The sequence below is a fragment of the Octopus sinensis genome, linkage group LG23 (genome assembly GCF_006345805.1).
Source record: "Octopus sinensis linkage group LG23, ASM634580v1, whole genome shotgun sequence".
Taxonomy (NCBI): domain Eukaryota; kingdom Metazoa; phylum Mollusca; class Cephalopoda; order Octopoda; family Octopodidae; genus Octopus; species Octopus sinensis.
This window is the reverse complement of record NC_043019.1, coordinates 10,081,741-10,097,525: the sequence shown is the minus strand read 5'-3', so window position 1 is coordinate 10,097,525 and position 15,785 is coordinate 10,081,741. Positions and strand designations below refer to the sequence as shown.

The 15,785-nt window shown below is 38.1% G+C and overlaps 3 protein-coding genes across 3 annotated transcripts in view; 2 read left to right on the top strand and 1 right to left on the bottom strand.

The window, feature by feature from the left end:
• The window catches only part of LOC115223674 (zinc phosphodiesterase ELAC protein 2), a 37,750-nt gene extending 32,247 nt beyond the window's left edge, over window positions 1-5,503 (top strand). The window contains exons 21-22 of the mRNA XM_036512539.1: window positions 2,244-2,388; window positions 5,209-5,503. Of these exons, the coding sequence (XP_036368432.1) occupies window positions 2,244-2,388; window positions 5,209-5,385 (322 nt within the window). The 3' untranslated portion in view covers window positions 5,386-5,503. The remainder of the gene's footprint in view (window positions 1-2,243; window positions 2,389-5,208) is intronic.
• A 5,908-nt stretch (window positions 5,504-11,411) lies between these two features.
• Window positions 11,412-13,832, bottom strand: LOC115223475 (radical S-adenosyl methionine domain-containing protein 1, mitochondrial-like). The gene has a single exon (XM_029794073.2). It carries the CDS (start codon window positions 12,862-12,864, stop codon window positions 11,530-11,532), a length of 1,335 nt encoding a protein of 444 aa, XP_029649933.1. The 5' UTR covers window positions 12,865-13,832; the 3' UTR covers window positions 11,412-11,529.
• A 97-nt stretch (window positions 13,833-13,929) lies between these two features.
• The window catches only part of LOC115223549 (integrator complex subunit 9), a 45,488-nt gene continuing 43,632 nt past the window's right edge, over window positions 13,930-15,785 (top strand). Inside the window, exons 1-2 of the mRNA XM_029794186.2 lie at window positions 13,930-14,072; window positions 14,768-14,895. Coding sequence (XP_029650046.1) covers window positions 14,064-14,072; window positions 14,768-14,895 — 137 coding nt within the window. The 5' untranslated portion in view covers window positions 13,930-14,063. The remainder of the gene's footprint in view (window positions 14,073-14,767; window positions 14,896-15,785) is intronic.

Genomic DNA, 15,785 nt, shown 5'->3' with positions numbered 1-15,785 from the left:
GATAAAGGGCCATAACTCAATAGCACACAAGTCTTTTGAATGATGTTCTAACAGTACACGGACAGGATGCCAAATGCACTTTTGCTGAAGGTCAAGAAGGCGAACAGACACAATGCCGAATGGACATAAAGCTGAACAGACAAGACTTATGAAAATTAGAATATATGATCATCATTTTATTCCCACAATATGACCATTTGACACTAAAATGTAGAAAAAATAGATACATAAAACCATTTTTTAAATAGGTTTCATTACTGGATTTACAATATAAACATACAAAAATAATATGATCAGATATTTATTTCAAAATTATTACAATTGACATATTAAAATGTACAAGACAAAAATAAATAAGAGTATTTAAAAATTGTGAGCCAAAGATCATAGAAACACCAATCCATCTTTATTATAAGATTGACTATTTATAATCTTGTTAAATCTTAAGTGACAAATTGGTGAATTGATCATTAAACTATGTAGGTCAGAATGTTCTTTTTTATTATTGTTTCCCTTCAGCATTATGGCTTCTTGTCCTGTGGCATAAGTGCATTTGGCGCTCTGTTCGCACACGGTTCTAACAATTCTACCAAAACAACTTTTAACTTGTACATAATAAGCAAGTTTATTACAGTGTGGTCACAGGTTCCATTTCACTGCATGGTACCTAGGACAAATGTCTTCTAATGTTGCCTCAAGCTGACCAATGGCCTTCTATGTAGAATTGATTGAGAGAAACTGAATAAAAGCTGGTAGTGTGCTTGTGTGTTTAAATGGTTACATTTCAGGTTTTTTGCATGGAAAAGATGATCAAAAGACGGAAACCCTAACCCTAACCAGATTGTTCTTTAGCTTTGTGCTTTCACACATTTAGTGAAATAAAAAAGGTCATTAAACAAACAGATAAAAGTCAGCAACAAAACAGATATCATCATCATTTAACATCCACTGCGATTTTGCTCAGCTTGATGGGTCTTCTCAAGCACGACATAATACCAAGAGTCTCGGTCACTGCCTCTGTGAGGCCCAATGCTTCAAAGGAACTCAGCCACTTTGCCTCCATGAAGCCCAACACTTGAAAGGAATTGGGCCAACTTACCCTGTGACGCCCAACACTCAAAACAAACTCAGCCACCTTGCTTCTGTGAGGTCCAACGCTCAAACAGAACTCCATCACTTTGCCTCAGTGATGCCCACTGCTCCAACAGTGCTCTTTATGTACTACCATCATGGGTGCCAGTTATGTGACATATGCATCAGCCATGATTTCACTTGGCTTGGCAGGTCTTCTGAAGCATAGCATATCACCAAAGGTCTCGGTCACTAGTCATTGCCTCTCTGAGGCTCAAAGTTTGAAGATCATGCTTCATCCCATGTTTTCCTGGGCCTACCTCTACTACAGGTTCTCTCCAGTTAGAAATTGGCACTTCTTTACACAGCTGTCCTCATCCATACACATCATATGACCAACCAGCACAGTCATCTCTCTCTTGCAAACCACATTCGATGCCTCTTATGCCTAACTTTTCTCTCAAGAGGCTTACACCCTGTTGAACATGCACAATGACACTGCACATCCAGCAAAACATACTGGCTTCATTTCTTTCAAGCCGACGCATGTCCTTGGCAGTCACACCCCATGTTTCACTGCCACGTAGCATGGCTGTTTGCATACAGGCATCACACAATCTGCTTTCATTCTCAGAGAGGCCCTTTGTTGCCAGCAGGGGTAGGAGCTCTCTGAACTTTGCCCAGTCTAATCTTATTCTCACAGCTACACTCTTGGAGCACCCCTCTCTGTGATACGGTTTTATCTGCCTGTAAAACAGTATCACAGTATGTATTTGTCTAACCCATGAGAAAAAAAAGCAAAATAAGCAAACATAAAATGAATGAATGAACAAACCAATGTCTACAGCTGGAATGTTAACAGCATTAAAGTCAATAACTTTATGCAGTCTTTCTTTGGTATTCTATTAAGCATCATTGATTTTCAGTTGTTTACTAAATCATACATGTGACAAAGAGATAGGGGTGATATAGTTTGTTGATATAACTCCTAACTCATAACAGGTGCTAATTTTCATATATATTCAGAGGAATAAAAGGGAACTTCAACAACATTTTGAACTCAAAGCCATTTTATTTTATCCAGCACTTTAACATTTGTGCAATTCCATCTGTGTATATATATTTAGAATTTAATACAATGGTTCACACTAATATATTATTCTTTATTTCAGCACAACGTCACAAGCAATTGATGTTGGGATGAAAATGGGTGCAAAGTTTATTCTGCTGAACCATTTCAGCCAGAGATACTCCAAGATTCCAATAATTAGCGACAGGTTTTCAGAGAAAGTCGGGATCTCATTTGACAATATGAGAGTAAGTGTTGTGCATTTTCTCAAATATTTTTCATTAAATTACATATGTAAAAACCTACTAATTTCAAAAGAAAATCCTGCACATCAGAGGTGCCGGCTGTTGCTGTTGAGAAGTTTACTTTACAATAATATGATGACATTCAGGCTTGAAGTCAGTGTGTGACACTTTGGACAAGTGCCTTCTACTAGTTTTCAGCCTGACAAAATTCTTGTGAGTGGAATTCGACATGTAGGAGCTGTGTTGAAATATATGTGTGTATTAAGGAATAAGCACACTATCAGAAACCCCTACAGGGCTCTGCATTGCTTCTGTACCAGAAGACTTGTATACCTTCGTCCGTCCTTCCCCGCCACTAACATTTGCCCACACTACTGCATGCACCAAATGGTGATATATTACTCAGGAAATTATTGGTAAATTAACAAACCACCTACCTCTTTCTCCCTATATATATATATAATGGACTAACCAATAGCAGATCAGTTATATAATTAATTTATACATTAACCTGTTCATATTTGCAGCAATAACGCTTATATTTACAATGCTACTCACTACCAATAGGGACAACAATTTTAACATATTTGATTGATGGTATGTTAAAGCAAGACCAACTGATGTGACATGTCTGTTACCACACAATCACTGAAACCTTCTTTTCAGGTGCCCAATACCATCTCTCTTGCCCATGTTCCTTCCCGTGCTCTTTTCCCAGTTCTCATGATTGGCACTCAATATAGGCACACTGAAAGGTAGGTCTAACGAAATTGAGCTGCTTGAATGAAGGCATGCTGCATCCATGAGGCAAGGTGGAGAGGAGCTTCAGCCAGGCTCCTCACAGGCAAGACACATAGGTATAAAATCTTTTGGGAAAGTAACAGTGATGGGGTATGCAGTGTGGGCATATTTCTTGCAGAGAAATGGGTGGATAAGGTCATAGAAGTAGTCAGAATGAGTGAAAGTGCTTAAGCTCAGGCTCATCATGCAGAATAGCATAGCGTCAGTTATCTCTGCCTATGTTCCACAAGTGGGCCTACTAAATGAACAGAAGGACCATTTTTATGATATTCTTTTGTAGGCAACCTCTAAAACAAATGACAAGGATCTCATCTTCGTGGCTGGGGACTTCAGTGGGCATGTTGGACAGAAGCTTATTTTTGGAAAAACCCAGTAATGTTTTTATAAATTTTGTTTTAATAAAATATAGAAAATTTTTAAAATGCTATTCTTGGCTGCAATATTTTAAGTACAATAGAATTTTAATTTTAAGTACTTTTTAATTTCCTTTAGAGGTGACAAATTAGGCAAATTCTACTGTTGAAATCTTGTTCTGTACTTTTCCAGGTGTAATAACTTAAGAATATTAAAATGCATGCGCCTGCATGTTTCATTGTAATATATACATACGTATATTTATAGGGTGGCAAGCTGGCAGAAATGTTAGCTCGCCAGACAAAATGCTTAGCGGTATTTCGTCTGCTGCTATGTTCTGAGTTCAAATTCTGCCGAGGTCGACTTTACCTTCCATCCTTTCGGAGTCGATTAAATAAGTACCAGTTACACACTGGGGTCGATATAATCGACTTATTCCATTTGTCTGTCCTTTGTCCTCTCTGTGTTTAGCCCCTTGTGGGTAGTAAAGAAATAGGTATATCTTCTGCTGGTATGTTCTGAGTTCAAATTCTGCCAAGGTCGACTTTGCCTATAATCCTTTCGGGTTTGATTAAATAAATACCGGTTACACACTGGGGCTGATGTAATCAATTTAATCTCTTTGTCTGTCCTTGTTTGTCCCCTCTATGTTTAGCTCCCCTGTCGGCAATAAAGAAATAAATATATATATATGTGCATGTATGTCTACACGTGTGTGCATTTATAGTTGCTACTCTGATCTCTTCTTGAAATTTTACGTCCAGCTATTTTGATGGTTGCTTTATATATTGTTGGCCGGAGCAGAGCCTGGCTTTCTCTCTAGGAGCCAGGCACTTGTGACTGAGGATGAGCCAAGCAGCTCAAAATCAAGTCAGTCTCGAGATCCTGTTGTCTGCTAGAGGATGGTAGGGGTTTGCTTTCCCTGCTAGCAATATATATGGAATAGAAAGGGTGCAGTTTTGCACCAGTAACCAGCTGGCAGAAGATCTGCCTGGGGTTAAACTAGTAATGGAACAGCCACTTTGATGTCACAATTGACTTGTTTATATAAATAAGGTTTTTGCACAAAGCATTGGTCAACCTCAGGCTATGGGTGGTAGATTCTTGTTCATGGCACCATGCATTGGGATGACACCTAAACCCACTTCTTAACCAATGAAAAGCTCCATTAGATCTGCTTTTTCTTTTCATGGCAAACTAACTTATTCTACTTTGTGGGCTTTTTGCATTTATTCCTTGCTCACAAAGACCGTTACTTGTTTGCACAGATTGTACTCTTTCACATCATTATGTAGTTTAATTGATATTAAAATACTTAATGTAGTATGCATTAATAAACCATTGGATATAAATGTGGTAAGGTAAAAAAAAACAATGAGTCAGTGACTTAGAGTATTTTATTATTTAACCAAGTATGGGAGATAACTCTTGATATATTTCATTATTATTATGACCTCATCAGCAAAACACTGACTTCACTGTTTACAAAAACAAGGATAAAGAAAAAAATTACTAAGTAGAGTTATGTGAATATTTACAGTCATTAGTTGATAATCCACCAACACCTGCCTCATTTACATAGGCATTGCAACAATATTTTATGGCTGTTGTTATTGGTCTCAGTTTTTAAATACCTGGCTTATTCTCTATTTTTGTCTTCTACAATAGGTATCACTGTCAGATTTACCACTTTTGCCACACCTCAATGTTCCCTTGAAAACATTGTTTGCTGAAGATTATGCAGAAATGGAAGAAAAAATTATGAAAAGGTTTTTGCGTAAAAACCAAGATGAAATGGAAGCCACCAGGACAAGAGACACAGATTCGACATCATCCGTTCTCTGATATATAACATGCATACTTGAGAATGTATGTGTGTGTGTACTTACATATATATATACACACTCAGCGGTATTTTATTAAAACCTTTTAAAGTAAATAATCATATATTTATTCTTAGTTACCTAATGTTTTGACTTCATTCTTTGAGACATTGTTTTCACTTTATGTGAGTTCTACCTGGAATTTAAACATCTTCAGAGAGAGTTAGTTAGGGAGGAAGTGAGAGGGTAGAGAGAAAGAATTCACAACACACACATATATACAACTCACTCTAAGATTTCAAACTCACACATGAACTGGGATGTCTGCAGTTCTTGGTGATTTTTGATTTTGAGTCTTAGGTTGAGCAAACCTGTAATGAAAGCTGCTACAGCCTTGACCTATGTTTTCGTTTTCTTTTTTAACATGATAAATCTTTGATGGTGATTTGCCTGCTATTTCTTGCAGGCAGAACCACCATATAGAGTATCCTTCATTAGTGTAATGCATCATTATCATCATCTGCTTTCCATACTGATATAGGTAGGATGGTTTGGCAGGGAACTAGTCTCCAATGTCATCTTTGGCATGATTCTATGGCTGGATGCTTTTCCTAATGCCAACCAAATAACATGGTGTACTGGGTCTTTTGTTTTTTCATGCCACTGACTCTAGTGAGGTTGCGATGTAACTTGTAAGACAGAAAAGAACAAATATTTGAGAAGGGATGGTAGAGATCTGTGGCTGTATTGAAACGCTAAAGTATGACAGAGGAACAAGCTCAGGTGTCTTGCTATAGAAGGAGTATGTGGCTGAAGGAGATAAGTGGAAGGTAGTGATGGGGTGCTACAGCAAAATCTCAAGGAATAAAAGAAGGTGAGCTTCAGAGATGACAAGGACTATGGATCATGGGAGGGGATGAGAGTGGATACTTTCATAAGAGTGTGAGGAGGGAATAAACTGGCGGAGGTAAGGGTCAGTGCAATGAGTGAAGAACAAGGGCTGGGTTGCTGATGATGGGAAATATCCAGATGTGGGAGATGTAGGAGGGGCTCCAGAAGCCAGATTCAAACAAGCTGAACAACAACTTAAGCTGGTCTATCATGGACTTGAGTTGACTAAAAATCTTGTGAGTGAAATTTAAAATGTAATAAATGGTGACTGTGGAAGTCCTTTGTGTGTGTGTACTATATATATAAAAACTGTGGTTCAATCCTACAGCTTGGCACCTTGGACAAGTGTCTTCAATATTTCCAGGCCAATCTAGCTTTGTGAATGGAATTGGAAATTGAAAGAAACCTGAGTATAGGTGTATGTGTGTTTGCATTTCTCTGAAAACTGCTCTGCTGTGGATGGTGATATCATCTCCCCTGCCAGTAATTTGCTGGTGTTGTGCCTTCAAAGATGAGTGGAATAAGATATCCCTTACTTAAAAAATAAGGGTTGCCAACAGACAGGGCATCCACCTGTAAAACGATGTTTTAATATATTTGTTGAACCAATGCCTGCATGGAAAAGAACATTTAAAAACAATGAATGAATATTTATTGTCATTTTACATTCACTGTCCATGCTGGCATAAGTTGGATGGATCTTTTCCCCTAGACAGGTCAGCAAGGTCATCTTGTGTTTTATCTTGGTTAGATTTCTATAGCTGGATACCCTTCCTAACACCAACCATTCTACAAAGTGTACTGGGTGCTTTTTTCTTGTAACACTAGCACATGTCCTTGTCACATCTAAAGGGAGCTCACAACCCTTTGCTTGCTTCTCCATCTCTTTACAGAGTGAGAAGCAGGAGTGATAGAGATTTGAATAATAACAATAAGAATATATCCTTAACCCTAAGTACTCAGTATTCTGAGATTGGAATAAATAAATAAATGTGATTGAAATGGCAGGAAGGTGAAGGACGTCTATGTTGGTCAGAGAAAATGATGGTAGGGGTCTAGGATTTTGGGGAGAAAAGAAATATGAAAGGGACAGTAATTACAGACAATATGATATATATTAAAGAGAGAGAACCTCAAAGAACTCTGTCATAATGTAGGGCATATAGTCATTAAGGACGAAATACCTTACAAATGGATTGTAGTTTTTAGTACATTGCACATTGAATGGCTCATACACAATTCATTCCCCCCATCTCTACATGTTAGAGATGAGGGGGAATGAACATACTATAGTTCCATTCACACTTAAAATATTAAATTAATCCCAGTATTTGACTGGTCGATACCCAATATTTTAAATTCGGGCTTGTCCCTGTTAACGAGGGTGGCCGGATCTAACTCTTGTCTTTATCCCTTCATACAATCTCATTACCTCAAGTACACATCTCTTCCTCAATGCCCACTCAATCATCTTCCTTGGAACCCTATCAAATGCCTTCTACAGATCAACGAAGCACATGTACAACTCCTCCTCATCTCGGTGTTTCTCTTGTAATCTCCTTCCAATGAACCCTGCATCTCTTGTACACTTTCCTGGCATAAAACCAAATTGGATCTTGTCCACATCCATCATTTTCCGAATTCTCCTCTCCAATAATCTTTCCACAATCTTCATTGCATACTTCAATAACTTCACTCCTTTATACACCCCACAATTCATCTTCCTCCTTCAACATCTCTTCCATAAGCCTAAACACTCGATCTGGGTTCTCATCCAGCCTGCTCCACCTCACCTCAGCCTCCTTCCTCATAGATCTTGCAACCACACTCTTTGTACAATTCTTCTTGTTATTATACCTGGCTTTCATTTGCTCAGTCCTGTTATTCCATAAAACTTTGTGTGCCTCCTTCTTCCTCGCTACCGCTTCCCTCACTTCCTTCTTCCACCACACATATCTCCTTGATCTCTCCTACCTTTTGTCCTTCCACACACTTTGTCACATACCTTTATTACCCCTTCCTCAAAAGACTTCCAGAAATCCGGTGCATCAATGCTTACCAGCTCCCCAACTCTCTCCTCAAACCTTGCTCTTGTTTCTTCTTCCTTCACTCTCCACACCTTTCTCCTCTCAACCATTCACTTTCTCACACACTTTTTAACTTTCTTCTTATCCAAGTCAGCAACCACCAACCTGTGCTGCAACTCCTCTGGTGTCTTCACATCTCTCAGATACTTTCTTTTTTCTATGCCAACCAACACAAAGTCAATTTCTGTCTCATTCCCTCCGGCACTGAAAGTCACCTTCCTTTTCTCTGTTTTCTTAAACCACGTGTTCGCCACACACAACTCCTCATCGCAAAACTCCAACAGCATCCTTCCTTCCATATTTCTCTCCCCAATTCCATTTCTACCATGCACACATTCAAAACCCTGGATCCATTTCCCAACATGTCCATCAAAACCACCCATGCCAAAAACCAGTTCATCTATCTTATGTAAGTCCCACTTACCATTCCATCAAAGAACTGCTCTTTCTCAGCAATCCCTCTTCCACTTTGCAAACCCACAAATCACCCTCACCACTTCTTCCTCAAATGCTAATACTATTGTCATCCCTCTCTCACTCTTTCTCCTGACCTCCATCACCTTCTCACGGATTTCTTCCTTGACCAAAACTCCCACACCTCCAGTCCCCTTGCCATTTCTTGACCACCACAAATCTTCCACCCTGGCTCCTCCACCTAACCTTCTGCACACAACACACATCCACACCCTCTTCCTCGATTCCTCACACATCTCAGTTCCCCTTCCATGCAGACTGCCCACATTTCAACCTCCCAACTTCACCCCAAGCTTCTTCTCAGGTCGTCGGCCATCATAAGGCAAGTCATACTTGTGTGACCCAGGATGAGAGTTTGTACCTTCCTCTTTGAGGTAGGTAGGTGCAGCCCACCTCAACCTTTGGGCTGGCAGGTGCCCTTGCTTCTTTGCTATTGTCATGAGACTTTTCCAGAGCTGGATTTTCTGCAGGGAGCATGCCCTTACTTACCCCTAACCTCAGTTTCTAGACATGAGTGGTCCCGAGATGATCCTCAAAGGCAGAACAGTAGACTCTGGTAAGAATTGAATTCACAATGTAGAGAAACCAAATGAAAACTATATGGAATACCATTAAAATATGCATTTTATATGCAAGTTGTAGATTAAAGCACAGCTATTTCTGTCAGCTTGCAATCTTATGCTTAGAAATACTAAAACCATATTAAAGTGGTGAGTTGGCAGAATTATCACTGTGCAGGACATAACATATGCAGAACTCGTAATGGTCTGAGTTCAAATGCTGTCGAGATTGACTTTGCCTCTCATCCTTTCAGGGTTGATAAAATAAGTATCAGTTGAACAATGGAATTGATGTAATCAACTTACCTATTCCCTTGAGTTCACTGGCTTTCTGCCAAAATTTGAACCAATTTTAATACCATAGTTAGAAAATAAAACACCCAATGAAGAAATCTTTAACCCTGGTTCATCAAAAGTGTTTAAGCAGAACACAAAGACCTCGTAGCTTATTTTCCAATGTCGAGAAATAAAGATAAACAGTCTTTCACTATTGATATGAAATATCTTGCCCTGGAATATTTTATCCATTTATTATCATCATTTAACATCCACTTTTCCAGGCTATGCTTTGATCAGATGGAATTTCTTGAGGAAGATTTTCTTCAGCCAGATGTCCTTCATCTGTTTCTAAGCAAGCTAATATTTCCCATGATCAGACACTTTTCATGGCAGACTGGAAATGAAGAGCATTGCTTGTAATTATGGTAATAATTAATTACAACCATTGCATGATGTCAAGACAGGTACACCACACACACACGTGGCTGGTCTTCTTTCAGTTGTTGTCTATCTCAGCTACTCAAAAGGCTTTGTTTGTCTAGGGACTGTTGTAGAAGACCCTCAAAGAACCATACAAGAGGACTGAACCTGAGACCACATGTTTGAGAATCAAGCTTCGCAAACCACCCATCTACACCTGAACAAAATTTTTCATACCTTTTTATTTAACTCTTATCACATAATACAAAATGGAGCAAAGAAAAATTATATCTGCAGCTTTTCACTTCCAAACTACAAATGAATAGGGTCTTTGATAAACTCTGAAATTACATCCATATTTTGAACTAATTTTGTGGATATAACCTTAATCTATTGCTAAGTTTAACATCACCAGCTGACATTAGTGTAGTTTTAGAGGAGTTTAATCATTTGGACCAGGTGTCCAATTTCTGTTTTCCTTCTACCTACCTATCGGCAGAAAAAGGTCACAGGTTCCTACCTTTCTTCTCTGACTTAACCATAAACAAAACAAGAATTAAAGAGAATATAATAAAAAGTGTTGTGAGTCTTTGGCAAGATTCAAATCACCTTAAATTTCCTGCTATGGGCCACAGCCTGCTCATAAAGCTATAAAAGGTATGACCAGCCCCTTGAGAGAACAGAGCATGCATGTAAACGTTTACAGGCCCCTCAGTATTCACTAGCATGAATCAAGTGATGGCACCAAACATCAATGAAGGATTATGTAAATATCTCACCAATTTGCAATTTGAAGAATCTGGAAAGTTTGGCCCAGGGTTATTTGAACTGGTGGCTTGGACACCACACCAAAGTCAACTTGTTTTCAACATGGAACTTTGTCACTTTACTCCACAAAATGTGCTCTCACCTCCTGCTACTTGTCCTTGTATAATTCTCTCAGAATACATCATCTTTTCTACTATAGGCACATGGTCTGGAATTTTGAGGAGGGGGAACTAGTTGATTATACCGACCCCAGTGTTTCACTGGTACTTAATTTATCGCCCCTGAAAGGACAAAAGGCAATGACGACCTCGGTGGAATTTGAACTCAGAACATAGTGACGGGTGAAATACTGCAAAGCATTTCGTCCAGCAGCTAATGATTCTGCCAGCACACTGCCTTCTCTTATTTCTAAGGCACAAAAAGAAAATGACTCTCTCCAGACACAACAAGGTAGAGAAACAAAATCATTTTCTGTCTTTCATATTGTAAATCTTCAAGTACTATCTATAGACACAGCACAACATTATGTACAGACACCTTGAAACATATATTAGATATAAACAATTAAATAAAGGTAAGGAATACATATTTATTTGTATGGTCATTCTTGTCCACAGATGCAGCCACTTATCTAGTCGCTTATTATCAATTATATAATAATGATTCTTACAAAATTACTAAAATTATTTACCTTTGATTTTTCTCGAATGATTCAAAGTAGTGTTGCAAGGCTAATATGAAATCAGGAAGAAGTCTGTCGAGTACAAGTATTCCCTTTTTTGTAGCTTTTAACCGATTTCCTTTTATGGAAAAGAACTCTTGCAGCATGTACTCTTGAATTGTTTCAGAGCTAAAAAGAATTTTCAGTAGATCCACACCAGTCCTTTGGTGCCATTCTGAACAGTCAATACCTTCATCTGTACGAAGAGTCATCACCAGACCTTCTTCTAAAATATCTTTCAACGATAGTGGAACTGATATTTTTGTGCCATGTCCGAATCTTTCAACTGCAGCCATCCACTGCTCAGGCTCCAGTATCTGAATACGGGCCTGTCGGAAATTATGTCCTACTTCCAGACTTTGACCTTTGGTAACAAACCTGCCATGAGCACCTGGGCCTACTCCAATATACTGCTTACCTTGCCAATAAGATTTATTGTGGATGCTCTCAGCACCATTTCGGGCAAAGTTTGACACTTCATAACGTGAAAAATGTTCTTCCTCTAATATTTTTACTGTTTCTTCATACATATCTGCTAAAATATCATCGTTAGGAAACTTCATAATTCCTTTAGATCTTTTATGATAAAGTGGAGTTCCTCTCTTAACAATCAACTGATACAAGGACAAATGATCATCACAAAAGCACAAAGTCCTCTTCAATTCTTCCAACCAATCCTTTAGAGTCTGACCAGGGATTCCAAAAATTAGATCTATCGAAACGCTTCCTTTGTAAAGATTTATAGCTTCTTCAACACATCTAATTGCCTCTGCTGCAGAGTGATTTCGGCCAAGAATTCGAAGCTGCGCATCGTTTAATGATTGGACGCCGACAGAGAGTCTATTGATACCCGCTGTTTTAAAGTCGCGCAATTTTTGGAATTCTAATGCTGTTGGGTTGGCTTCAAGTGTAATTTCAGCTCGGTTGGAGAGATTTGCCAGCTGCTTTACACATTCAATGATACGTTGTATAGTGCTTGGAGGTGCGAGAGAAGGTGTTCCACCGCCGAAAAAGATGGACGTTATTTGCTTTACTCCACTAAGTTTTAGTAAAGCTTTAGTTTCGGTTACTAAGGAATCGGTCATTCGTATGTTGTTAACATTGGAATTGATATATTTATTAAAATTGCAGTACGTGCATCTTTTGGCACAGTAAGGCCAGTGTACATAAATAGAGGCACTGTTTGTAAAATCTTCATAATAATTTGAAGTAGAATATTTTATTTGTAAACTTAAAAGCTGACATATGCCAGGAAATTTTAATCCAAATTTATATTTCGAAAAACCAACAAAATTATTCATCGTAAATTGGACAAAATATTGAAAAACCTACTTATATTAGTAGGTTTTTGTAAAGTTAATATAAAGATCTTCATTGTAAAGTGAAGAAAATCACAATATACACGTGTAATAAATTCGGCGATATCGTTAGACAGTATAAAGAAATATAAAATATCAAGATGAATAAAGGCTGTTTTTTACTAATCAAGGTCGTTAGCGAAGTTTTATTGTTTCAGTGAAATAACTGATTAAATTCGTGGCAGAATGTGGAGAGTTGCTGACGGGAACAAACCATCAAAATATTGAAAATACTCGACATAGGCACTGAAATAATAAGATTAGATAAAAACAAAGAATCGGGGTAAACTTATTAATGAGGTATTCAGTGTCGGTAGGAATCAATTGATAATGTGTGCAAATTAAAAACAATTATATGTAATTGTAGGAGAGAACGTGAATTATAACATTCAGGTCGTTTTCAGAGGGGAAAAAAAGTAGTGTATTGAGAGTTACTTCTAAATGCCCGCTCGAACTCCTACACAGGTAAATACTTCACAGGTAAATACTACACAGGTAAATACTTCACAGGTAAAAATACCTCTCAAACCGCAACTTACTGGATTAAATAAAGGTTAAAAACAAAAATTTCAAAATCCAGGGGTTCTGGACTTGTTCAACAGCCTTATTTTCTCTCTTCTTTACTTTAAAGCAAAACTTCAGGGTTTCCTCTTCACATGAGTTGAAATTATCAAATTGTCGTATAAAAGGTAAAAGGCGATTTAAATAAAGTAGATTTTTGGAAATCCGTGCTGGGCCCAGCTGAAATTTGCGATGTCCTCCTCGCGAATATTTCTTTATTAACCTATAAAAGGTTTACATAGAAGAAGGGACAGACGAGGGACCCTTCAGGGCACCAACTCGCTTCTTATATACAGAGTGAAAAAACGGATGAGAGTTAAAAATATAAATGATGATCGGATGAAATCTGGGTCTGGATTAATGGATTAACCCGCCGGCTGGTTGTTCCTTTTGGTAATCTTTTTGACCTTTCTTTTACGCTCCGACCGTGCCAGCACCGCCTCGTCCGTCGTCTTCCGGTTCATGTAAAGGGGAGCTAACTCTCACCGGCACACAACAGAGGACGCTGAATGTCTTGAAAGACGAAAAAAAAACATTTTCCGAAGATTTTTCCTGATTCGAAGAAGAAAAAATCTTCAAAAATGAAACTTGTAAGTTAAGACAATTGTTTATTTGGGGTATTTATTTGTTATGATCGTACATACCTGTACAAGTCAACTTTTGTTTGTTTTAAAGGCAAAACTTCAAAACTTTTTATCGTTTAGTAACAATTTCCGACTGAAATTCGTATTTACCGGTTTCGAATCCCGACCGTTTCTTCGTTTTTGTCCCAAACCACAAATAAATGAAAAACCAAAAACATTCGCACGAATTCGTATACAGTATCTCAGCTGTTTCTTTCAATTTTAATTTACGCTCCTCAGAAAAATAAAGATATAACGTTTCTTATTTTTTTACTACCCACAAGGGGCTGCTAAACACAGAGGGGACAAACAAGGACAGACAAAGGGATTAAGTCGATCATATCGACCCCAGTGCGTAACTACTGCTTCTGCTGTTGCTACTGCATCCCGAAAGGATGAAAGGCAAAGTCGACCTCGGCGCAATTTGAACTCAGAACGTAACGGCAGACGAAATACCGCCAAGCCCGGCCTGCTAACCTTTCTGCCTGAAAATAAAGATATAACCTTTCTGAGGAGCATTTATTTGAGATAATCATTGTGATATTTTCCATCAATCTGAGTGCCTTTTTTTTTTAACTATTCATTACATAATACTAACTGCCATTATATTTTTATCTTAAATTTTCCTTTCTGTTACTTTTGATATTTGTTAACCATTTCAGATGTGTTTGTCCAGTAACCACAGTAAGCCCTGCTTCGTGTTACAGTTCAAAGGAGTGAACATCATGATGGACTGTGGGCTAGATATTGCTCAAGTGCAGAACTTCATTCCTTTACCAGTTATATCTAGGTAGGCAATATATTCTGAGTTCAATTAATTCAATTAACATGTCTTAGAACTTCATTAACAACTTTATAATTGTTTTCATTCTTAGAAAGAAAGATAGATTCTGCAGTTTTAAATGAATGTATTGAATTAATGCGTATGGTGTTGATGAAGGTGGATTGTAAATGAATTGATTGAAAACAGAAAAATTATAAAATTGTAAACAATTGCAGCTTGGAAGATGTTTATAAGCTATTTAAAAACACACAAAAATTTAATTTGTCAAGATATTTTTGTCACTTTGAAACCGTGACTAAAATATGACAAAATTCCATGCAGCACAAAATTTTGTCTGAACAGGTTGCGGTTTCAAAGCGACAAAGATATTTTGACAAATTAAAATTAAGTGCTGAAGTGAATCTAACAGTTTTTGTGTGTTTTAAATGGCTCTGCTACTTACCGCTTCTCCTGAAACAATCATTAGTGTCACTACTGAAGAACCTTTAGGTGACTCTGATCATTCCATGATCATGGCCGACTTGTCTCTGATTGGTTGTAACAAAAAACACAACCATCTTCAGACTGCCCGCTTTGACTGGAATAAAGCGGACTGGAGCTCGAATTTTATGCCTCTGGAGATGTGGACACTATACTCCAGAACATTCTGAATTCAATATGGGCGGCATGTGCAGCATCAGTACCACGCAAGCACAAAAAACCACCCAATAGTGCAATTTGGGAGACTGCAGCAGTCCGACTTGCCAGGAAAGAACGCTGTAATGCTGAACAGGAATACAAATTGCACAAATCAGAGAGCAAGAGGAAAAAGCGCAATAGGTCAGCCAACCACCTCAAGCAGGTGACAAAAAAGGCAGTGCTTGAATTTGAACAATGCATTGCAGCTAACCCTGACA

What these genes read in the sequence shown, in the direction of transcription:
- LOC115223475 (XM_029794073.2), bottom strand. Translation starts at nt 12,864, where the DNA reads ATGAATAATTTTGTTGGTTTTTCGAAATATAAATTTGGATTAAAATTT.